The 25,882-nt window shown below is 43.0% G+C and overlaps 1 protein-coding gene across 1 annotated transcript; it reads left to right on the top strand.

Annotated features, from left to right (window-relative positions):
• Window positions 1-497: 497 nt before the first annotated feature.
• Window positions 498-24,350, top strand: CPN1 (carboxypeptidase N subunit 1). The gene is made up of 9 exons (XM_021699904.1): window positions 498-946; window positions 5,184-5,380; window positions 9,954-10,109; window positions 11,833-12,015; window positions 13,506-13,617; window positions 16,410-16,549; window positions 17,776-17,875; window positions 20,151-20,269; window positions 24,055-24,350. Exons 1-9 carry the CDS (start codon window positions 724-726, stop codon window positions 24,148-24,150), a joined length of 1,326 nt encoding a protein of 441 aa, XP_021555579.1. The 5' UTR covers window positions 498-723; the 3' UTR covers window positions 24,151-24,350.
• The last annotated feature ends 1,532 nt before the right edge of the window (window positions 24,351-25,882 follow it).

Here is a 25,882-nt window from a genome sequence, read left to right as displayed (position 1 = left end):
CTTTAAATGTGCTTATTAGCTATTCATATATCTACTTTGGTGAAATGTCTATTCACATCTTTTGCCCATTTTTGAAATGGGTTGCTTGTTTTATTATTGTGTTGTAAGAGTCCTTGATGTGTTTGGATATAGTATCAGATTTATGAACTGCAAATTGTTTTCTCCCCACCAGTGGCTTATCTTTTCATTTTCTCAATGGTATCTGTTGAAAGATGTTTGAGAGGGAAAAGGGACAAGACTCTGAGATGTGCTTCAGAGTCTGGCAGCTGTGTGTGGGATTGATTGAAATGGACAGAGAATTCTCATTAATACATCTCCTTAAATTGTAATATAGGGAATAAGCACAGGCCAAGTTTCTCAAAATTCTCTGGGAATCAAAGGGTTATAAGCAACTATTTATTGAAGCTTGTTTACAGTCCAGTTAATCAGTAAGCCAGAATCAGTGAAACTACCCATTCTGGGGGAGTACAAAAACCTTTCAAAAGGTTTCCCTGGATGAGGAGAAGCCGAGTGATGGGGGAGGAGAGATGAGTGGCTGCTCCAGAGCTACATAAATAATTTCGCCTCTGAACGGGACAATTCTGCATTTCCTTGCCAGGTTCTGTCAGACTGGCGTTTACTGGTGGGAAACTAGGAAGAGCTGGTTCTTGGCCCTTGGATTTTGACAGTTGTTGGGAGAGGTGGAGCCCATTTTAGTAGGTCTCTTTGAAAAAGCCCAGCAAGATGTCAGGCCTGCTCTCAGTCTCCTTCCATCTTCTCCTTCTCTTCAAGTTGGTTGCCCCGGTGACCTTCCACCACCACCGCTATGACGAGCTTGTGCGGACGCTGTACAAGGTGCACAACGAATGCCCCTACATCACGCGGGTGTACAGCATCGGGCGCAGTGTGAAGGGGAGACACCTCTACGTGCTGGAATTCAGCGACTACCCTGGGATCCACGAGCCCTGTAAGCCCTGAGCAGTTGTTGGAGTGGATGGGGCAGGACCCTTCCCTTACAAATCCAGTAATTGGGGTGGTTTCTGAGGAAGTCCATGGACCCCTCCACCTATAAAATATCACCTCTTCCTCCAGCTGTGCTAAGTCTTTCCCTACTTAGCCCTCAAATTGCCCCTGCTTTGGGGGAGCTGCAGCCCTAATTCAGGCTCTAGTCTGTTCTTCTTTTTGAGGTTTTGTTTGCTCAAGACCTTCATGGTAAAAGGTGAGTCTTCTTCCCTGCTCCCACCCCATCCCCCTGCCTTCCCTCCCATAACTCTTCTTTCTTCTGTGCTATTTTGCTATCTTTATTCAGTGCTTCAGGAGACACAAGCAGAAACAATTAGCTCTTCTCGTTCTGCCAGGAAACCTCAAAAGGTTTAGGGATATCTCTCTGGGGAATGACAGCGTGATAGTGTATGGGAACCTGGAGAGAGCTTGAGGTCTTGGGTATTAGTTTTATTCATTGGATTACTTTTTGTTAGTTTGTTTCTATTATAAAAGCAATCTGTGTTTAGATTGAAATAAAAATTAGATAAAGAAACAAGAACAAAACTCACGCATAATCCCACCACTCACAGATGATCATTGTTAAACATAGTGATGCATATCCTTCCAGACTTTTTTGTATGCATGTTTAACAACCCCACAACACACATATTTTTTAAATAAAAATGGAATCATACTAGAACTGCTTTTCTCATCTCATCATCTTTTATAAATAGTATCCGTGTCCATAAATGTACATCTACAACATATTTTTGGGCTGCATAATATTCCATTGCATGGTTGTAGGTAACTCTTCATTGATTTATAGACATTTAAGTTATTTCTAATTTCTCACTTCTTTACTTACAGCAATTGTGACATCCAAATTATATCAGTTCCTCCTTCACCTTGTCAGCTTCAAATCTCTCTCTTCCTTTCCACTTCCACATCCCCCACACTAGCCAAACACCATTACAACCTGCCTAAAACATTGCACTAGGCTCCTGACTCTCGTAACTCCTACCTGCCACCACTCTCTAACCCTTCCATTTAGCACACAGATGCCAGAATACTTTTCCCAAATACTGATATAGTCCTCTCACTGCCCTCCTTAAAATCCTTCAGTGACAACCTCACACCCAGTGGATTCTGTCCCCGACAGCTTCAGAATGTTACATGGCCAGTGGGGAGGGCAAGGATGGGCGGCACTGGCTTAAGGAAATCTATGCCATTAAATGAGGATAAGGACTTTGCTTTGAAGCCACTCTTGCATTGAAAGCACCATGCTTTTGGGGGTGTATGTTCATTGTGGATACTTGTGGGTGCTAGTGAACAATATGGGTTAGGCCCTCACTCCCATGCCCCCTTCCACTGCCTAGCATTCAAGGCCTCCTTGAGGCTTTCTCATCCTATTCTAGTCCTCACTAATCTCTCTTTTCTGATGCCCTATACTTTAGCTGTTCATCCATTCACACATTCATTATTCATTCCACAAATATTGCCGATGATGCCGCTATCTGCAAGCACTTTTGTAGACTCTGAATATTCAACAAACAGAGAATAAAACAAAGACTCCTCCCTCAGGGGACTTAATTCTATCAGTGTAAGACTGGTAACAAGTGGGTAACTAAGTGAATATATATTGAATCAGATGGGAAAACGTGCTATAGAGAAAAATAACCTTGAAAAGAGAGAGAATGCCAATGCCGGGGAGGGGGTTGTTGCTGTTTAGGAAAAGCTTCTCATTTGAGGTGATGTGATGGAGCATGCTGTACTATCATTGGGGAGGAAAATGTTTGCAGACAGAGGGAAGAGCAGGAGTGTGCTTGGCATGGTGAGGAACAGCAAGGAAGCCCCCATGGCTCCAGCAAGGTGAACAACAGGAAAGCAAGGTCAGAGCTGTATGGTTGGGAATAGGGCTACTGGGCAAGAGATCATGTGGTACCTTATAAGCCTTTGTAAAGATTTTGGCTTTTAGAGTAAAGTGAGAAGCCGCTGGAGGGTCTTATGCAGAAGAATGACATGATCTGACTTAGGATTTTTAAAAGACCACTCAGAATAGGGATACATTTGTAAAAGACCACTCAGAACGGGGGTCAGCAAACTGTAGCCTGAGGGCCAGCCCCCTGTTTAGGTAAATAAAGTTTCACTGAAACACAGCCATGCCCATTTTCTTTTTTTTTAAAGTAAACTCTACACCAACGTGGGGCTCGGACTCATGGCCCCAAGATCAAGAATTGCATGCCCTACTGACTGAGCCAGCCAGAGACCCCTGCCCATTTGTTTTTGTATTGACTGCTGTTTTGTATTGACTGACTCTTCTGCTGTTGCTGGAAGAGTCGAGTAGCTAGACAGAGACAATATAGCCCGTGATCCCAAAGTATTTACAATCTGGCCCTGCACAGAAAAAGCTTGCTGACCAGTGACTCAGGAGAATAGATTTTACAGGCGGGCAGATGCAAGGGGTTCGAGAAGGAGATTTCCTGTAATAAACCAGGTGTCAGCATATGGGGCTTGAACCAAAATGATAGCAGGGGTTGTTATGAGAAGTGGTTTTATTCTGGATAAATGGAAAGTGGGGACAAAGAATTTTATACCAAGCACCTTTAAGTACAAGACATTATGCTGGGTTCTATAGGGCAGTGGTTCTCAGACTTTTGAATTTCACCTAAGATTTTTGTTTGTTTGTTTTGTTTTTAAGAAGGTTGATTGGATCAGCGCTCCTTTTTTTTTTTTTTTAAGATTTTATTTATTTATCCGAGAGAGAGAGAGAGATCACGAGCAGGGGGGAAAGGTAGAGGGAGAAGCAGACTCCCCATGGAGCAGGGAGCCCGATGCTGGACTTGATCCCAGGACCCTGGGATCATGACCTGAGTCGAAGGCAGACGCTTAACCGACTGTACCACCCAGGCGCCCCTGGATTTCACCTAGGTTTTAAAAAAAAATTGTTTTAATAAATAAGAGAGATTGGAAGGGACAAACATAGATTTTCCAGGTTTTATTTTGCTGAACAAGGATGTTGAAGAAACTATCTGCCATCTGCTATCACCATCCTTTCCTAAAAGAAGGGATATTTTAATGCCAAGAAAAGCAAGAAAGACATAATCTAAGATTAAAGAAATACCCTAAGATTTAAAAATACACATTATAGAAAATTCACTACACAACCCTTGTGGGTTATAAACATTCCTTTGGGAAAGACTCCTGTAGGTATACTAAGATAAATACAGTGGATTGTATCCTAAGGAAAATGAAAATGTGCATACATTGCGAAGGCCAGGTCTAGCAAAGGAAACAGGAGATGTGCAAAATTAGGTAAAACTCAGAGTAGAAAATGTTAAGTAGTAAAGGGAAGTTCAATAACAAGTTCACTCCCAGCAGGGAGAACCCAAGATGCCTTCTCTGAGTGAGTGACATTTGAACTGAGCCTAGAAAGACAGTGAGGAGGATTTGGAAATGTGGAGATGAAGAGGTCCAGAATCAGAAAAGTCATGGAAGCAGGAGAGTGTGGGGTGGAGGAGAAATCAAGGGGCAAGAGCTGTTCTCCTTTTTAAAAGGAGGCAAGCATGATTTTCTTTAAGTGGTTCTAGAGGCTCTTTTCATGCCCTCAATTCTTCCTGCAGTTGAATAGTTAGCATAGCCAAAGAGAAGGCCTAGAATCACTCCTTCCTCCTCTGTGCCTCAAGACATGGCATTCTCAGATGTATTTTAGTTGTCTTGGTACCAGGCAAATTAAGTTTTCAACTGGGATGTTTGGGAACTGTTATGCCATAACCTAGACTTTATACAAGCAGGTCTTGGGAAAACACCATTTTTACCCTGAAAAGAGTTGTTTCTGAGAAGTACCAAGCTACTCTAGATGCCACCTGGGCTTAGGGCCTCCATCTTATTAATTAACTAGGTGACCTACAACAAGTTACTCAGCTGCTTCCATTCCTCCCTCTTCCTGAGGCTAATCATGCCTTCTTCACGGGTTTTCTGTGAAGATTAGAAGTAATGAACACAGTAGGGGTTCGAGGGCATGGGTTTCTGTAGCATTTATCATTGCAATTTGTCCAAAAGGGCCTCAGGAATCACTGGAAAAGACCCGGCAGAAGCGTAAGATTTTCGTTTATTCATTACGGGGAAAGAGGGAAAAGGTCCCTCTGCATGGTGAGGAATCCTTGGCACTTGCAAGCTTTCCCCATCTTCTCTCTTCCTGCATCTTCTTCTCGCGCTTGCAGTGGAGCCGGAGGTCAAGTACGTGGGAAACATGCACGGCAACGAGGTGCTGGGCCGCGAGTTGCTGCTGCAGCTGGCCGAGTTCCTGTGCGAGGAGTTCCGGAACGGGAACCAGCGCATCGTGCGGCTGGTGAAGGGCACGCGCGTGCACATCCTGCCGTCCATGAACCCCGACGGCTACGAGGTGGCCGCCGCCCAGGTACCGAGCCCCAGGGCGGGGCCCTGCGCACAGTCCTCCGGGTCCCACTGCCAGTGCCACCGTGTCATCGAGAGAAGGCCGGTGGATCTACGACACAGTGTGGAGACCCGGGTTCAGCCCTGTGGCAGCCTAGGCGGTGAACGTGGGCTCCCTCCGAGTTCCGTTCTCTCAACGCCTTTCCCCGCAGACCTCCTGGTTTTATTGTGCTGATCAGTGAGGCAGGGTCTGTGACAGTGCTTCCTAAACTGGAAAATATTAAACAGGTGTGAAGGGCTCTTGCAAAACAGACCTCCTTCCCTCGATTTTTAGCTTCGAACCCTGCATACTCTTCTCCCTCCCACGTTACACTTCCATTTGCATTTGGGGGGGGAATAGAACTAGCTTGTCCCAGAATTGTGCGGTAGGGGGCTAATTCTAGCTTCTTCATGCTATGGGTTATATTTCTTTTTTTTTTATTGAGGTATAATTGACATACAATATTATATTAGTTTTTGGTATACAACATAGTGATTGGACATTTGTGTATTTTGCTAGGTGAATACCATATTTCTACATGGCTTTTTCCTCTACTAGTATAGTACTCAACCTTTAAATTATTCTAGAATTACATTGTGCAGGGGTCTATGGGCTTTTACTTCATCTTCTGGCATAAATTCAAAATGTCAGTGTGCCTAACTTTAAATCAATGATTTTGTGTGTGTGTGTGGCTGTGCATCAGAATCATAGGTGAAGATTTTTTGAAATACATATTCCTAGCTGCACCCCCCCCCATACTGAATTAGAATTTTTCCAGGGTGAAGCCAGGCATCTGCCTTACACAATGGATATGTTCCTTTAAAAGCTGTGTCTAAACCTGGTTTGTTTGGGATTTTGGACTAGGGGGTGGGGGGTTATAAATTAAAGAGGCTTTTTTTCCAATTTAAAAATATGTCTATTTGAGGTAGTCTTGCCTTTTTTTTTTTCATTTTTAAGACTAGATTTCACTACTTTACTTTTTAAAAAAATTTTATTGTGTTAAGAACAGCCAAGATGAGATCTACCCTCTTAACAAAACTTTAAGTGTACAAGACAGTATTGTTGACTATAGGTACAATGTTGTCTCCAGAACTTAGCTATCCTGCTCAACCAAAACTTTATGTACCTTCATTAGTAACTCCCCAGTTCCCCCTCCTCCCAGCCCCTGGCAACCACCCTCCACTCCCTGATTCCATGAATCCGACCACTGTCTCATACAAGTGGAACAAGGCAGCATCTGTCCTTTTGGCCCATCCCATTTTAAACCTACTTGAGGATAGGGCTGGGGGGGGGGGGCAGTGGTAAGTAGAGTCAGGGAGGGGAATGGAGCCACAAAACATAAATTTGCCCCTTGCAATCTCACAGCTTCCTGCCAACACAACTCAACAAATGAGAAAAGAAAGCTTTGTTCCCTCACTGGAAAATCAGAAAGGTGCACATTAACATCTCGAGACTTGAGTTTCCAAAGTAGCAGGAATATTTTAAAGAGATGTGGCGGGGAGACCTCCAGCCTGGCTGCTCTCCTTCTATTGGCCCTTCCCACTACTGCAGTGGGGAAACTGGAGAATGTCAGACTTGCCCACATCTTCTGGGGAATGAGGTGGGGTGGCAGAAAGTGGGGAAAACCCCTGCCAGCCCCCTAAATCCTAGAGTCATCTCTGGGGAGCCAGTCACCTTTGCTCACCTGCTGTGTACTTGTTCAGAGTGAGCAGATCTTGAACCTGAGCCCAGGAGAGGCCCCATCAGGTTCTCAAACTTGCAGAGCTACCTGCCATACCCAGAGGAAACCTGTCTGCATGGCTACACAGGGGAGACCTGCCTAGTCACCAAACTTTAAAGCTACCTGTAGATAAAACAGAATAATCTCCCCTTTCCGCATCCCACCAAAGATTTCCAAATCTTAATCCCTAGAACCTGTGCATATGTTATGTTACATGGTGAGGGAGAATTAAAGTTGCAGATGTAATTAAGGTTGCTAATCATCTGACCTTAAAATATCCTGGATTATTTGGATGGGTCCAGTGTAATCACAGGGATCCTTCAAATGTGGAAGAGGAAAACAGAAGGTCACAGTCAGAGAGATTTGAAGATGTCGTGCTGTTGGTCTCGAAGAGGAAAGAAGGGACATGAGCCAAGGAATGTGGGTGGCCTCTAGAAGCTGGGAAAAGCTGGAAACAGATTCTTAGAGACCTCAGAAGGAACACAGCCCTCCTGACACCTTGATTTTAGTCTTGTGAAACCCATTTCAGTCTTCTGACTTCCAAAACTGTAATAAGCTTGTGTTTTTTAAGCCACTATGTATGTGGTAATTTGTTACGGAAGGAGTAGGGAATGAATGAATATACCACCTACCCTGCTTATGGGAACTTTCTGTTAAGGAAACTCCTCACCTGCTATGCCTAATGACCTGGTGTGAGTGGTAAATCAACTGAGAAGTAAATTAACATAGCTGTTAATATGGACAGTTAGGAGCTACATCAATATGAATGCACAAGTAGTGAAAAACTCCTGGAAATGTAGTGAAAATCATTATCTCGTGGAAGTGAAAAATCAAACTCCCGATTGAAAAATTACATAAATATTTCCCCCTGAACAGAATTAATGGAGGGAACTTAAGGTAACTTAAAGAAATAAGTTCTCAGTGAGATATAAGAATAAAATGTGAGCAGAATGCCATGAAAAATAGAGAAATCTAAGAACAATAAGGATTTTTTAAAAAAATATGAAAGTGGTATTACATCTGTGAGTTTTTAGCTGCCCAACGTCCATCCATTCACCCCACTTCTAGGAACGGCCACCAATTTGGGCTCTACTCTCAGTCCACAGGGGTCCAGTGGACACTGTTCCCCTTCTCCAATGCCATACAAAACATTAAATGGAATTTCAGTTTTGTAAGGGCCTTTGAACATATCTCTATTTTACTACTTGATATATCTTAATCATTTACATATATATCTATCTCCCTGTATATATTATGAGTTTCTAGAAGGCTGGCGTAATGTTTCATTATCTCTTTTCCTAGTGTCTTTCAGGGGGCTTTGAGTAGAGATGCACTTAAGTGAATATTGATGGGCTAAAAGGATGAATGAATGAGTGAATACATGACCAAATAAATGATACAATTTGAAGTGTGAGCAGAGAAATTAAGCGATCCAGAAAGTTGATACTGCTAAGAAGAAAAATAAACAAGGATCCTAAGTGTAAAAAATAAAGGGGTTGGGGGTGATTTCCATGGTGCAGTTGCTTTGGAAACAGTTTAGCAGTTTCTGAAAAAGTTAAATATAGACTTAAATTATAACCCAGCCGTTCTACTAGTAGGTATCTACCCAAGAGAAGTGAAAACATACGTCCATACAAAGACTTGTACGGGAATGCTCATAGCAACATTTTCATAATAGCCAAAAAGTGGAAATAATCCAAATGTCCATGTGCGGTGTTAAATAGTATCTCCCCCTCCCAAATTCATGTCTACCTGAACCTCTGGCTGTGACCTTATTAGGAAATAGAGTCTTTACATATGCAGTCAAGTTAAGGTGAAATCATACTGGATTGGGGTGACTAACTCATATATGACTGGTGTCCTTATAAGAAGAAAAAAATCTGTACAGAGACAGACACACATGGGGGAGGCCTGTGAAGATGGGAGTAGAAATTGGAGCGATCCATCTACAGCCAAGGAATGCCAAGGATGGCCACCAGCCACCAGAGGCTGGAAGAGACAAAGAAGGAGCTCCTCTAGAGCTTTTGGAGCATATGACCCTGCTGACATATTGATTTCAGACTTCCAGCCTCCAGAACTGTGAGAGAATACATTTCTGTTGTGATAAGCCACCTAGTTTGTGTAATTTGTTACAGCTTACAGCAGCCCTAGGATCTAGGGCTGTATAATAATCTATTAATTGGTGAATAGATGGAGTATAGTAAATCCATAGAATGGAATATTAATCAGCCATAAAAAGGAATGAAGTACTGTTACATGCTACAACATGGAGAAACCTCAAAAATATTATGCCCAGTGATAAAAGCCAAACACGTAATGTGTGATCCCTCTTACTGACATGGCCAAAAAAGGCAAATCTATGGAGAGAGAAAGTGATGTCCCAGCGCTGGACGAAAAATGAGGAATGACTGGATGGGCATAAGGTTTCCTTTCAGGGTGTTAGAAATCTTCGTAAGTTAGATTGTGCTGATGCTCACACGACTCTGTCAGCAGGGACTAATAATTCATTGAGTTGTACACTTAAAATGGTGTGTAAATCGTACCTTCTATGGTATGTAAATTATATCTCAGTAAAGCTATATTTTAAAAAAATAAGGGTTCCCATTATCCTGAAACACCCTACTCTTGTTAGAGCTTCTCCTGGGATCTCTACCATCAGCATGTGGTCTACAGGGAAACTTAAACCATACCACTGGGACTTTGGATAGATTAAGGAAGAAAATGCTACGTCATTTGATAGATTAAGCTAATGCCCCAAAATACTATGCCACATAGTATTCTCCAACTATAGGGTTCAGCCTGAAACCTTCCTTTTTCATTTCTTCATTTTCCCACTAGGGCGCAGACAGCTCTGGGTATCTGGTTGGCAGGAACAATGCAAATGGAGTGGACTTGAACCGCAACTTCCCCGATCTCAACACCTACATCTACTACAATGAGAAACACGGAGGCCCTAACCACCACTTGCGCCTTCCAGACAACTGGAAAAGTCAGGTAGGAGATGAAATTTGCATGCAGAAGCAGGTAAATCAGCATCTGGAATTTCTAGCAATCTTCACATCAATTAAACAAACAAGAATTAAGCATCAACTCGGTGTTAATCTGTCCAGAGCAGTAGGAACGGTATCTTCTGCTCTTTGTATCCATTCTCTGCCCCCAGCAACCCCAGCAGAGGGCCCCTCACGGAGCACATGCTGTTTGATGTTAGTGGCCATGGTAGTGAAGGGAAAGCGCTATCCTACAGCTGCCCGGTACTTTACAGTTGTACAAAATTATTCCTTAGCGTTTCAGTTGATCGTTGTAACACTGTGGGGTGAATGCATGGAGCAGTCATCCATCCTTGTTTTACAACTCACACAGCTAATAATTGATGGACTCAGGATTAAACCCCAGGTCTTCTGACTCCTAAGCCAACATTCTTTCTATTGCACTATACTGTCGACAGAGGACTCTAGCATTCTATAGAGAAATCTCTCTTACGTGTGATGCACTGTGCGCTCACCAACAATTAGCTATAGAAGGAGATTAGGGAGCTCTGAGCTCTCCAACCCTGCTACCCCTCTTCAAACCAATCTCTCTCTCTCCCTTTTTTTAATAGACTTTATTTTTTTTTCATCCAACAAGAAGCCACAACTTTATGAATAATAAAAACAGTACAAATTTCAAACCAAGCTACAGTTATTCTTTTGAAACACCAAAAAACCAGGTCCTCCATTTTCCAGTGGTTACATTGTTTATTATGTAATAGCATTACTGCTGTTCTTCAGGCTTGGACTGCCTCTGCTCCTGACACATTTGCTCATGACGTGACCAATTCTATGTCCTTAACCTCTACACCTGTTTGTTTTTTGTTTTTTTAAGATTTTATTTATTTGACAGAGAGAGACACAGTGAGAGAGGGAACACAAGCAGGAGGAGTGGGAGAGGGGGAAGCAGGCTTCCCGCAGAGCAGGGAGCCCGATGCGGGGCTCGATCCCAGGACCCTGGGATCATGACCTGAGCCGAAGGCAGACGCTTAACGACTGAGCCACCCAGGCGCCCCCTCCACACCTGTTTGATCAACCTCTTCCTCTTCACTCTCCTCATGTACAATCGGAGTCCGTGTGTTTTCTTGAATGTTTGAGATGGCTTCACCTTGAACTTTGCATTTCTCAGCAGCTGCTAGTTGCACCTGCTGAGATAAGTCCTCGGTAATAGACTTTATTTTTTATAGAGCAGTTTTAGATTCACAGCAAAATTGAGGGGGAAGTACAGAGTTCCCAGCTTCCCATGATCAACCTTCCCCACCAGAGTGGTAATTTGTTACAATTGAAGAACTACACTGACTCATCATCATCACCCAAGTCCCTAGTTTATATTAGCGTTCACTCTTCATGTTGTACATTCTATGGGTTTTGACCAGTGGATCATGGCATCTGTCCACTGCTATAGTCTCATACACAATGGTTTCACTGCCTTAAATGCTCTCCTTTTAGCTATTTTGTATATTGGGATTCCACGTGCAATTTCATTTTGAAAAAGAGTCCATCTACTTAATTTTTTAAACCATCAGGCAAAAGACCAAAATTTCCCCATCTATACTTCTCATATCCAGGAGGCTGCTCTTTGTTGTATTCAGACATGCCGTCTTCTCGGGCCACTAGCTGACAGACTGATTTGCATGGCCATTTGGCACCTCCGGCTACAGCTTCACCGCCAGGCCCTCATCTCTCCACAGGTGGAACCCGAGACCCAGGCTGTGATCCAGTGGATCCGCTCCTTCAACTTCGTTCTTTCGGCCAATCTCCATGGAGGGGCAGTGGTGGCCAATTACCCGTATGACAAATCCCTTGAGCATCGGGTCCGAGGGTTCCGCCGCACTGCCAATACCCCCACGCCCGACGACAAGCTGTTCCAGAAGGTATGCAGCATGGCAACTCGTCTGGCCAGAGGCACTTGGGGCTCAGGAAAGTATGTAGGGGGGGCTAATGTGCAAGGTTATGGTGATATGGCTACATTAATGAAAAAATAGATCATGTGCATGAAAAAATATTTACATAATAGTTCAGAACAGCAGGAGAATAAAAAATGGATTAATTATTTTATAGTTAATATATTATTAGTAAGTATGATTAATATAATTAACATTAATTATTAATTCATTGATGAATGAATTCCATAGAGAATTACACCAGTTATTGCTTTGCAAAGCAAATATATTATTATATTTTTTCTTCCAGTAATCTCATTTTTCCCCACTGTTATGAAGTAGTAATGAAAGAGAATTATAGAGATTCCACATATATTCCTCTCCCTCCAACACACCTCTCACCCCCAATACATACAGGAGTCCCCCCTTTATCCTTGGGGGATACATTCCAAGACCCCCAGTGGATGTCTGAAACTGCAAATAGTACTGAACCCTATATATAATTTTTTCCTATACATACCAATGATAAAATTTAATTTATTAATTAGGCATGATAAGAGATTAGCAATAATAACTAATAATAAAATAGAGCAATTATAACAATATACTATAATAAAAGTTACGTGAAGGTAGCCTTTCTCGCAAAATATCTTCTGTAGGTGCACCTGGGTGGCTCAGTCAGTTAAGCAGCCAACTTTTGGTTTCAGCTCAGGTCATGATCTCAGGGTCCTAGGATCAAGCACCACGTTGGGTTCTGTGCTCAGCAGCTAGTCTGAAGATTCTCTCCCTCCCTCTCCCTCTGCCCCTCCCCTTGTTTGTGGGAGTGCTCACTCTCTCACTCTCTCTCAAATAAATAAACAAATCTTTAAAAAAAAATCTTACTGTACTGCACTCACCCTTCTTGTGATGATGCAAGCTGATAAAATGCCTACATGGTGAGATGAAGTGAGCTGAATGACGTAGGCATTGTGACCTAGCGTTAGGCTACTACTGACCTTCTGACATATTGTCAGAAGGAGGATCATCGGCTTCCAGACCGCAGTTGTCGAGAGTAACCGAAACCACCGAAAGCAAAACCACGGGGGGGGGGGGGGGGAGAAGGACTACTGTAATTCTCTTCATGGCCAAGGCTTATCTTACTTGCTCCTTGTTTTCTTTCATAAAACTCAGCTAGAAAATGGGACACCTAGAAAGGAGTTTATATATCATCTTGTGTCACCGCACACTTTGCACTTGAAGAAGCTTATCCCCAAGATAGTGGAAAAATCAGAATACAGCTCTTCTAATTCTAGTCCACCACATGCAGGCACACACACGCACACACACCCTCTTCCTACGCCTGCTGGTATTTTCTTTCACTAAAGCAAGTAATCAGTTGTTTATACATAGTGGGGTTTTGTGGTGTCACCCTACTTCTGAGTATGAGCATTGCTGAATGAGTTGGGAATACTCAGGTCATTTTCCACCTGCTATACCTACAGCTGGCCAAGGTCTACTCGTATGCACATGGATGGATGCACCAAGGTTGGAACTGTGGGGATTACTTCCCAGATGGCATCACTAATGGGGCTTCCTGGTATTCTCTCAGCAAGGGTAAGGAGAGTCCTGGGTACAACAGTGCTGCAAGCCGAAGTGGAATAGGGCTCATCTCTCTTTCTAAATTATCATTTTTTCTCAGGGAAACAACAGGAATACCATAGAATTTTACATTCAAGTAGAGATCTGAGAAATGGAGAAGTCTTAAGTTGGCATTCAGTGTCATTTTGTGATTCTTTAAAACAAAGGTAGAGACACCTTGTGGTCCTTTAAAACTGGTGGTTTACACAGTAGATCAGGGCATAGGAGGAATATAATGAAGTCAAGTGGTTGAGAGTGTGGGTGTAAGAGTACATTGGGTTGAAACCCGGCTTGCCCATTTACCAGTTATGTGGCTTCAGGGTAATTACTTAACCTCTCTGTGCTTTGATTTCTCACCTGTACTTTAACAATACTTGCCAGGCGCCTGGGTGGCTCAATCGGTTAAGCATCTGACTCTTGATTTTGGTTCAGGTCATGATCTCAGTGTCGTGAGATTGAGCCCCACATTGGGCTGCATGCTGGGTGTGTAGCCTGTTTAAGATTTTCTCTTTCCCTCTCCCTCTGCCCCTCCCTGCCACGCTGTCTCTCAAAAAAAGAAAGAAAGAAAGAAAGAAAGAAAGAAAGAAAGAAAGAAAGAAAGAAAGAAAGAAAGAAAGAATAATACTTGCATTGCAATTTTGATGTGAATATTAAGTAAAATAATGTGCATAAAGCATTTGGAAATGCCTGGCTTGCTTACAAATGTTAGGGTCTTCTTTTTTTTCTTTAAGATTTATTTATTTGTTAGAGAGAGAGAGAAAGAGAGAGAGCACAAGGAAGGGGGAGAGGGAGAGATGGAGAGGGAGAGAGTGAATCTCAAGCAGACTCCTCACTGAGCACAGAGCCCAACCTGGGGCTTGATCTCACAACCCTGAGATCATGACCTGAGCCAAAATCAAGAGTCAGATGCTTTACTGAGCCACCCAGGTGTCCTAAATGTTAGGGTCTTTTTTTTTTTTTTTTTTTAAGATTTGTTTATTTATTCATTTGAGAGAGAGAGTGCAAAATCTAGAACACAAGCAGGGGAGAAGGTCCAAGGGAGAAGGAGAAGCAGACTCCCCACTGAGCAGGGAGCCTGACACAGGGCTCGATCCCAGGACCCTGGGCTTCATGACCTGAGCCGAAGGCAGAAGCTTAACCGACTGAGCCACCCAGGCATCCTTATTACGTGTCTTTTCTGAGTAGCATGGAACTATGCCTTACATAGCAACAGATGAACAAAGGAGCTGGCCTGGACACCCACAGTTCCTCTGCTATGTGCTTTCTGTACCCTGCCTGCCCATCGCAAGTGTCTGCCATGGACATTGGCTATTGGATGGCATAGCAGAAACCTCCAGCAAGAGGCTTCTCTCTCTATTCCTTGGGCCTTCCCCAACACCAAGGGTTGAGATAGAACCTCTGTTTATGAACCTTCGGTAGATAGGGAACATAAAGATAGGGAAGAGGCTGAAGCAGGAAGCCAGGTTCTTTTAGGCATCATGTTTTAGCAGCTATCCATACTTTCACATCTGACCTGAACAGAGCCCAGGTAACAGAAAACTCACTGATAAGAGCTGAGCTGATAGCTGGTTCTGTGGAAAGTAGAGAGGAAGAAGGTTAGGGAGTCACCAAGTACCGGGAGGTGATAGACTTCTTGTGGCTAAAAACTTGCTTGAACACAAGGTGAGAAGATTTTGTTGAACTTTATTATTATTATTATTTTTTAGTTTGCATTAGGAAACCAATAGGTCATCCTCCCCCCAATTTAAAATATGAAATGTACTTTTTCAAATTGTACTTGTTTCTCCCTCCCCCTTCCCATCATCTGGGAAAGCATGGTCCATGCTTCCAGTGAAAATCATTGCCCTAAAATAAGCTAATAAAATTCCAGGATTATTCAGCTCATTACAATTGGTTCCACAGTGTGATCTCTGGACCAGCATCATTAGCATCACCTGGGAACTTGTTAGACTGCAAATTGGGAGGGGGGCTCACCCCATACCTACTGAAACCCTAGTTAAGGCCCAGCAACCTGTATTTGGCTGGAAGGCACAGCTTTCTCCATTATTCTGATGCAGAGAGTGATCCAGTGAAAGAGGCGCAGTTCTCCAACTTTCCCCATTCTCTCTATAACAGCCACTTATGCTCCTCAGCTTAGAGCAGGTGAAGTTGACTAGATGAATAGTTTTTAACCCAAATACCCTTGTGATATAAACACCACTCTAATAAATCAGGAGCATATTAAAAAATCATTGATTCAATTGGAGAATACAGAAGATAAAAGCAGAGGAGCATTCCACTGAAGAAAAGTACAGCTGCCTTCTGCTTTTTCAGGGGCCTGTTTTTCTGGATTAACCATTCTCAGGTTAGTGCTGTGTTCTCAGATAGGAGGAGGGATGTGAAAGCAAGATATTCATCTTATCTCGAACCTCCAAGGTCTGAAGAGTATCATCACCCAAAGAGAAGGTCTGTCCCCTTGGAGGCAGTACAGGGGCAGAGTCTAATGTCAAGGCACCACTAACCAGCAGACTTTGGAAATGCCAAGGGTCAAGAAGTGAATTTAAGGGATGAAATGGGGAGGAGAGGATGGGGGTGACAAAATGGGCATTTATGAAGAGAGAAAACTGGGAAGTTGGGGAAAGGTTTTATGGAGGAGACAAATAAGTGGAGACTGAGAGGTAGAATAGAAGGTTATGGGGGGCACAGAGAAATCATGGTTTTGGAGAGTTGAGCGGGAGCATTGGTGGGATCCTGGTTATACAGATCTGCCGCTGCCCTCTTCCCCTTAGGAATGCAAGACTTTAACTATCTCCATTCCAACTGTTTTGAGATCACGCTGGAACTGAGTTGTGACAAGTTTCCTCGCCAAGAGGAATTACAGCGTGAGTGGCTGGGTAATCGGGAAGCCCTCATCCAATTCTTGGAACAGGTAAAATCCCATTCTTGAACTTTCCTGGTTACAGAAAGAGAAGTGTTTTCCGATGGTAGCAAGGGTTTTTGTGAGGCTCAGTTCTGACTTTTACTTTGACTCCCTACCATACATTTGGGCTTCTTCTACCCATCAGATTTAGTCATTCAACATCATTGACCACAGTTATCTGTCAGAAATGGTACCGTATGCTGGGGGTTATGGGCAAACAAATATCCCTGCCATGTAAAGCTTGTATTCCAGGGAGGAGAGACAGACACTAAACAAAATAATAAAGTGAATTTTATAACACGTTAGATGCAAAATCCGATGTAGAAGACCTTACAGAGAAAATGACATTTAAACAGACTTAAAGGACATGAGGGAGAGAATCATACAGCTTTCTAGGGGAACAGGGACTCCTTGGTGAGGACACGACAGGAAATGCAAGGCCTGCAACAAGCAGTCATTAGGGAAATGCAAATCAAATACACACTCGTTAGGATGGCTTCTATAAAAAAAATTACTGTAAAAGACAGACAATAGCAAGCATTGGCAAGGATGTGGAGAATTAGAACCCTTGTGTATTATTGCTGGGAATGTGAAATGATGCAGCCATTATGAAAAACAGTATGTGGTTCCTCAAAAATTAAACATAGAATAGCCTACTTGATCCAGCAATCCCACTCCTGGGTATAGATCCAAAAGAACTGAAAGCAGGATCTCAACGAGATACTTGTACACTGATGCTAATAGCGGCATTATTCACAGTAGCTGAAAGGTAACCATGACCCAAGTTGCGACCCAAGCGTCCACTGATGGATGAGTGGATAAATGAAATGCGGTTGGGACATACAATGGAATAGTCTTCAGCCTTAAAAAAAAAAGGGAATTCCGAGACATGCTGCAACATGGATGAACTCTGAGGACAGTATGCAAAGAAAAATAACCCAGTCATAAAAGACAAATGTTGTATAATTTTATTTATATGAGTAGTCAAATCCATAGAGACAGAGAGTAGACTAATGTCATGATTTACCTTAGATTTTCACAGGATCGCTTTGAGCATGCTGTTGAGAAGAGATTGTCGAGGAACAGGAGGATGGAGAGACCAGCTAATTAAGGGGCTATTACCATAATCTTTGCAAAGATCACTTGTAAAAACATATGAGAAAGGGCTTTGAGGACTCCCAAACACTGAACACATGTCTCATGGTCATAACCGTGCACTGTAAACTCTCCTGCAGGTACACCAGGGCATCAAGGGAATGGTGCGTGATGAGAATTATAATAACCTTGCGGAGGCTATCATTTCTGTTAGTGGGATTAACCATGATGTCACTTCAGGTAGGTGGCCATGCTTAGTGGGGTGAGAAGGAAGCCTTCACGTCCTCACCTTTTTTCAGCGTTATCGGGAGGCCAGTTTGTAAGCCAGCGAGACTAGAAGAGGTGTCAAAGACATTGGGGGTGGGGACAGGAGGAAGGGAGGATGATAGACATAGGGACAGTGAACTAAGAGGCCAGGACTAGGAAGATGTAACTTCTCTCTTAGCATTCAGGAGTCACTGCCTCATACAACTTAGTTAGGGGTGTTTTCTGGGTTTGAGGTAGTGGTAGCTCACATACTGGTGTGAAATGGGGTTGAAAAGAAAAGGACTATAGAACTGACGTTTAGTCTTGTCCATGACCCAGGCATTTCACTACACCTCCATCCAGGGAAAAGTTAGCAAGATGCATTCTATAGGCTTGTTGCAGGGCAAGAGTGATGGCAGAGGCAGATCTTGGAACCAACCTGGAACCTCCTAGAATGGTACAGAATATCTCATATGGCACAGACGTTGCAAACTGCCCCAGCCAAATTTGATCATGCACAACTCTTAGGTTTTTCTTTCTTTCTTTTTTTTCTTGATATTTATTTTGGTTTTAATGTAGAACAGTAGCTACCAGTGGTCAGGGGTGGGTAAAATTTGCCTACCTCCCACAGCCTCTATACAAACAAGGCTCAGCCACATTTTACAACACCAATGCCTAATACCACGCAGGCATCTTACAGTTCAGACTTACAGTCTGGTTAAACTGGATGAAATCTCGGAGATAACTAATATTACTGGAGGTGGATCCCAACACATCTTACATGAAAGGCTCATTCAAGGCAAAAGCAGCAACATTCTAAAGGCAGAATTCTGTAGCCTCATAGTCAAGCATCAGGCCTCTGTGCCGGTGGCTGGACCCAAGACCATTTAACCTCCATCAAACCTTGGGCATCCCTCAGAACTTCAGGGCTTACTAGATTTTCATACTGTATTCATGCACAGACAGGGAATGTCTCTGAAACATTCTAGCCAATCAATATATATTGAATACCACTAATTCCACCAATAAGAACCCACTTTCAACACTCACTATACTAAATTAACAAATTACTCATTTCACCACCGAAAAAACTCATTGCTAACATTCATTATGTTACTTAGAAAAGCATCTAGTGCTGATTACAGAGAAAGATAGCTGAAGCCCTTATAATAGCTGTATCTGGAATTGGGCCTTTCTGATATAATGCTACCTAACCATTCCTGGGTGTAAGTCCCCAATTAAGAAAATGACGGCCCCTGGGGTATAACTTACACTATCCAACATATGCATAATAACTTACTGCTTTTGCTAAAGTATTTTAAAAGGAATTACATTTAATAGGGGGCAGAGAAGAGACTTCTTTAGTATTTATAGTCTGTCCCATTCTTAATTGCATTTATTATTTCAATTATTCATTGCTTAAAAGAAATTTCAAAGGCATGGTCACAACTGATTCTAAAGAGATACAAAGTCATTAGCCAAAATGCTGTGTCCCTGCCATAGAAAAATGGGCTTTCTTTTGAATTTTATTTTCCCCTTTAGAAGGTGATGGAAGAAATATTAAAAATAGAATTCTCAAAATCAGAGCTTTAGTGGTCATTTAGTCCAGCCCTCCCACTTAAGAGAAGATTACACACATAGAGTACCACTGACAGCTGGTCTTCTAACCCGGGGCCATCATGTCCATTATGTCCATCAGTGCAGGTTGTGCACTGCACAACTGTGTGGCTTTACCAGGGACACTCATTCATTCTCTGCTTCAGTGCTCACAATTACATGAAGCAGTCCCTTTCTTTTTTGATAACTCTGTCACAGTAGTTCTGCTTCTGTCTAGCGAAATTTTCCTCCTACAATTTAAACTCATAGTTCTCATTCTTATTTTTTTAGGTAGATGTCATTTCTTCACAGTGGCTTTTCAAACATTGAAACAGAAGTCCCATGTAGTTTCTTACCATACAAAACATTCATATATCTTTCAGCCTTTCTCCAAGTGACCCTTTCCTGGACATGAGTTTGTTTTAAAATACATGGTATAGAATTAAATGCAATACTCTCAGTATAGAAACTTCTACTCCCCATGAGTGTGGAAACCCATGCTCCTTAATAAATAAAATAACCTAAGATAGTTTTAGATCTTAACCAATTTCATCATGCTATTTTAAAAAATCAAGCTTGTGGTCAGCTAAAATCCTCAGATCATTTTTCAGATCAAGGCCCCAAATGGCAAATTTCTAATCAGCAGACTGAGTTATGTTCTTGTAACTTTTAGGTGACCATGGCGATTACTTCCGGCTGCTGCTTCCAGGTACCTACATTGTCACTGCCACAGCACCTGGGTTTGACCCAGAGACAGTGACTGTGACCGTGGGCCCTGGGGAACCCAAACTGGTGAGTTAGGCTGACATTCACAGAACACTGTAAAGATTACTTACAACCTATTGCATGGTTCTAGTCTCTGCCGAGCTTCCTTCTTTCACTTAAAAAAAAAAAATCATTGCTCTCATATGCTTAATTTTCTCCTTTCATTCTATTATATCCTTCCCATTTCCTTTTGGCTTTTTCTCTTTCTTCTGTTTAACACAGCACAATGATGAGGAGCACTATCTTCTAAATCTGGCTCATTTGTCCACAGACCTTGGACAAATTACCTAATCAGTCTTCCTTAGTTTCTTCCTCTGTATATTGCTGATAAAAGCACCTCCTTTATAAGAGGTTGGAATGAGAAAGTGCATATAAAGCATTTAGTACAGTGACCTATATATCGAAAGTGCTCAACAAATGCTAGTTTGTAAGTCCCAGAGACCTTGCCCAGATACACAGACGCCCTTGGGTGGCATGCTTCTGCGCCATCAGCTGGGACTACCACCAGATGGTGCTCTGCCCCCTCCTGGTGCCCTGTGTGCCAGACGGTCTTGCTGGCCACTCACCTCAGCAAAAGAGCCCGTGGCTCTCCAGGATTCACCTCTCCACAGCTGTCTCTTACAGGTAGAACCAGAAGCAAGGAACTTTTTTGACTTACCAGCTGGACCTTTTCAGCTTTGGTCATCTTAGATTAGGATCTCGGAGCTAAAAAAGCTCAGAAGTCACGGACACTAAACTTCAGATTTCTCAAAATAGGGAAGAGGTAATAAGACAGTCCTATTTAATGAGCACCAATAGACCTTGTGTCCCACAAGTCCGCTCTTCCCTAGGGCCTCCTCACTCTGTCCAGTTCCTTCTCTATACAACCCTAGAGCTTAGCCGACCCGCTCGCCCCTTTCCCTGTTAACTCTGTGCAGTCAAGGAGCTTGTTTTTTTCAAATACAGTTACAGATACCATTTACTGAATGGTTACTATGTATGAGACACGATAGGAGAGCTTTCCGGAATGATCTCATTTAACCTTAACAACAACTCTGTCAGGGACATCTAAGTATTCCCATTGATGGTCAAGGAAACTCAGAGAAGGTAAGAAGCATGTGCAGTGTCACACAGCCAGTAAGTGGAGCCGCCATTGCAACCTCTCTTGGGCCTTCAGGGCTGCTTCTTAGCCAGCATGTTACAGGGCCTCATGCTAAGCTTACAACCTGTGTTCATAACCCCTTATTTTAACACAGGGATCCGAATAAAGAATTCTTTACATCCTCTGAAAAGTCCTCTGAAATTTCTAGATAGTTCCCCCTTTACCCTCTTCTCCTTCTATTCCTAGCTCCTGCATGTTATAAACCACATCTACTTGCAGGTGCAGGAAGCAAAGACTAACTCTGCCATCGCAGCCTATTATCTGGTTCCAGTTTCCCAACTAACTTTCTCTCCCCCCACCCCTTTTTCTTAATTTAAAATCAATTTAGTTAAAATATAGTGTATTATTAGTTTCAGGGGTAGGTATAATTTAGTAATTCATCCGTTGCATAAACACCCAGTGTTCATTACATCCCGTGCCCTCCTTAATGCCCATCACCCAATTACCCCATCCCTCCAGCCCACTCCCCTCCAGCAACCTTCAATTTGTTTCCTATAGTTAAGAGTCTTATGGTTTGTCTCCCTCTCTGATTTCATCTTATTTTTCCTTCCCTTCTCCTATGTTCATCTGTTTTGTCTTTTAAATTCCACATATGAGTGAAATAATATATTTGTCTTTCTCTGACTGACTTATTTTGCTTAGCATAATACCCTCTAGTTCTATCCACGTCATTGCAAATGGCAAGAGTTCATTCTTTCTGATGGCTGCATAATATTCCATTGTATATATATGCCACATCTTCTTTATCCATTCATCTGTCGATGGACATCTGGGCTCTTTCCATAGTTTGGCTGTTGTGGACATTGCTGCTATAAATATTGGGGTGCACGTGCCCCTTTGGATCACTATGTTAGTATCCTTTGGATAAATACCTAGGAGTGCAATTGCTGGGTCGTAGGGTAGCTCTATTTTCAACTTTTTGAGGAGCCTCCATACTGTTTTCCAGAGTGGCTGCACCAGCTTGCATTCCCACCAACAGTGTAGAAGGGACCCCCTTTCTCCGCATCCCCGCCACCATCTGTCATTTCCTGACTTGTTAATTTCAGCCATTTTGACTGGTGTGAGGTATATCTCATTGTGGTTTTGATCTGTATTTCTCTGATGCTGAGCGATGTAGGGCATTTTTTCATGTGTCTGTTGGCCATTTGGATGTCTTCTTTGCAGAAATGTCTGTTCATGTCTTCTGCCCATTTCTTGACTGGATTATTTGTTCTTTGGGTGTTGAGTTTGATAAATTCTTTATAGATTTTAGATACTAGCCCTTTGTCTGATAAGACATTTGCGAATATCTTCTCCCATCCCTTTTTCTCGTTCTACCCTAAAATCCAATGACTGATCGGCAGCTGCGTGCATGAGCCCTGCCTTAAAAGTGCTCTTCATTGTCAGATTTGAGCAACGGCATATCCGCTGAAGTTATGTACTCTACTGCAAAAGATTTCACTTCCTTTGTCCTATAGGCTTTAAATAAATTAACATAACCTATCATTATGTCAAATATAACATAAAGAAAAAAATTATCTTTTGGATATAATTCCCAGAGAGAAAACCAGCTAAGAATCCATTAGAACCTATCTCTCTTTTCATTTTAAAGCAGAGATCCATCTGGCTGGGGGAAGAAAAAAAGGGAAAAAAATTATTTACTAGAGGGTTTTCATGTTACAGTTAAGACTCTTCCAAATATTTCCCAGAGTCGTCCAGTGTCCTCTTTGCTTTTCTCCACATCTGGCCAGACATCAGGCTCCTTTCCTTCTCCTCTGTCCTTCCCTCATTTTGTTGCCTTTTCTCTCTCTCTCTCTCCCAGATCTCTGAATTACTATATATACGAAATGGTAATGATACAGTACAGTTAGCTCTGGTTTCCTCTACTTTGGGGAACTAGCAGAAAAGCTGGCTGTGGATTTTTGTGGAAGAGGCAGAAAATAACCCCATGGAGAGCTCTCTTTTCTGTTGTTCAACTCTCAGCTGGCTTCAGCAGCTCCAACTGTTCCAAGGGCCTGAAAGCCAAGGATCCCTCAGGGGAGTGTGGTTAGAACACTGTGCCACTCCCTCTCGCTAGGATGGTTCCACAGCCAGCAGATCCTACACTTGTCAGTCAGAAGCATCTTTATGTCTGCATGCAATGGCCAGAGGGCAAGTTTCAATGTATTGCTGGAAAGGATGCATTCCTTGCATGTGGAAATTTGGAATTTAAGAATCCATGTAATAATCTGTATCATCTCTACTATCTATAATTTCAAGCAATTATGGCAGCAAGTTTCGATCTGAAGGTCTGAGGTATTCGTTGGCATGCCTGAGCACAGCACCTGTGATTCACACATTGGCATAAAGGGGATTATTAGGGCACCATCAATCATAGCTCCTGTCCTAAGCGACACTATTAGTGAAATTGTTTGAGATATAGATGTAATTTTCTTCTAATACTTATAAAATAAATGTATATTTAGTTCATCCAGGTATATCCTATGTATCACCAGCGATTATGTACCACTTCTTGGGACTATTAGCCAAGCGTGACACCACCAGGGCTACTGTAATAATGTTCCTTAGTCCCCTGCCCTCGGGACCTGGAACTGTGGTGAAACCAGGTCCAAAGAGGTCTTCCCCACTTTCAATTCCAGGAAATAGAAAACTGACTCCTCTACTCTCCTAGCTGCTGCTTTTTTTCTTCCAGGTTAACTTCCTTCTCAAGAGAAGCGTCCCTCAAGCAACCCCAACGAGGCGAGTTCCCAACTCAGGACCTGGAGACAGAGTACCAAAGCCAGTGTAGCCCCGGGTCAGCTAGGAAGGAGGAGGTGGAGATGACGCAGCCCCAGAGCGCTCCTGCCTGAGATCCACAGTGCTGGGCCCGCTTGTTAGAAAGGCTTGCTCCTGCTTTCCCATCAGATGAAGCTATCTTTCTATTTTATTATCTGGGACATATGTAAACATAAACACATTCAGAACAACTCAGAATGGTCTCTGTTCCCGGAGTTAGATCCTCTGATGTGGCAGTGCATCCATCCAGCAGTATTCAGTAAGATTTTCCGATTCTGGGGCTATGGTTTGGATCCAGAAGGCGCCACGTCGGTCCACGCGGCATCTGGAGACCAGTTCCGGCTGGTTGGCCACTCCACCTCCAGAATCTAGCCCCGAGCCTGCAGCACAGCAGGCACGCAAGGGAGATTTCTGAATGAATGGCTCAAAGGCTGAGATGATTCATCACTGATGTTGTTCCCATAGCGAGGCCAGGTGACCAAGTCTTCTGAAATCGCGGAGGACTATTTCAACAACAGCCAATAGTTTCTTAATAAGACAAGGATTTCACACACGAGTACCTAGATACTGTTCCTCATTTTCGTACATGGGCATTTTACACAACATGCATCTTTCAAAACATTTTCTGGGTGAAGTGTAATGTAGATGCCGCTATGGAATGACTGTCCTGTCCCTGTGCCGGACGGCCCGGCACTGCCCACCTTGCTGAGTTCCCCAGGACCCATCTGTACTACACGTGTTACTGAGGAAGGAGATGTTAGTAAAGATTTCGAGGAGATGTGGATTCACAAGCACACAAGTTCACAAACTCCCATCGGGTATGTTGGGGTTCCGGGGTCCCCGGTCCTCGGGGCTTGGTGAGGGTTCTTTCCCAGACACCCGTTTTGGAGCCCAGCCTCAGGGAGACAGGGCAGGCTCGTTTCCTCCACTTGTTCCACATCCCCCCACTCTGTCAACCTCCCCCACCCCGGCCTCTAACTAACTAACTAACTAACTAACTAAACTAACTAACTAACGTTGAGTAATTTTGCTCCTTTCAAGAAGTATTCCCACACCCATCAGAAAACAAAAGGTGCTTAACTGTGACAACCCACCCTCTTCAGGAGGCCAGTCAAGACTACAATTAACATGATTTATTTTGCTGTGACTTTATCAATCTCTCAATCTGTGGTCAAAAGGAAAACAGAAGAGAACATATCTTTTCCCATGTAAAAAGGGAATTTTCTCCTCAGGTGATTAATGCTTTCTCTGCATTTTTCCTTTCTTCCCAATTTAAATCCCATATTCCTTGGTTCTCCTTTTGTTTTTAGAAAGCAGCAGCTTCTTGAGAGGGCTCAGTGGAATTTTATGCCTGAGGTTGCCATATGCTACTCGGGTTTCCCAGATTTCCCAGAATATCACTTGCTTTGTTTTCAGGTTCCCCGGTACGTAGTCACTTAGCAGAGCTGATATTCGAAAAGTATAGTCATGGTTTTTCCCCTCATTCATCCTTTCATCATTCATTCACTCACTCATTCATTCATTCATTCATTCAGGGGACATGTATGAGTCCTTGCTCAATGCAGAGAATACAAAAAATATAAGATACAGCTCGTGACCTTCGGCAGCTACAATCTAGTTGGGAAGACAATACATTACACTGCATTGTGATGATTGCTGATTCAGTAAACTCTGGGGTGGGGAGCCTGTGGGAAGGTCCCTACTATGGTCTTGGGACAATCAGGCAGGAAAGGCATCCCGGAGCT

The sequence above is a fragment of the Neomonachus schauinslandi genome, chromosome 6, assembly GCF_002201575.2.
Source record: "Neomonachus schauinslandi chromosome 6, ASM220157v2, whole genome shotgun sequence".
Classification (NCBI taxonomy): Eukaryota; Metazoa; Chordata; class Mammalia; order Carnivora; family Phocidae; genus Neomonachus; species Neomonachus schauinslandi.
The sequence above is the reverse complement of the archived record's forward strand: the minus strand, read 5'-3'. Positions and strand labels throughout refer to the sequence as shown.

Coding starts and splice junctions, on each gene's coding strand:
- CPN1 (XM_021699904.1), top strand. CDS start 724: ATGTCAGGCCTGCTCTCAGTCTCCTTCCATCTTCTCCTTCTCTTCAAG. Junction 5,381..9,953: donor ACGAGGTGGCCGCCGCCCAG/GTACCGAGCCCC, acceptor TTTTCCCACTAG/GGCGCAGACAGCTCTGGGTA. Junction 17,876..20,150: donor TAACCATGATGTCACTTCAG/GTAGGTGGCCAT, acceptor TGTAACTTTTAG/GTGACCATGGCGATTACTTC.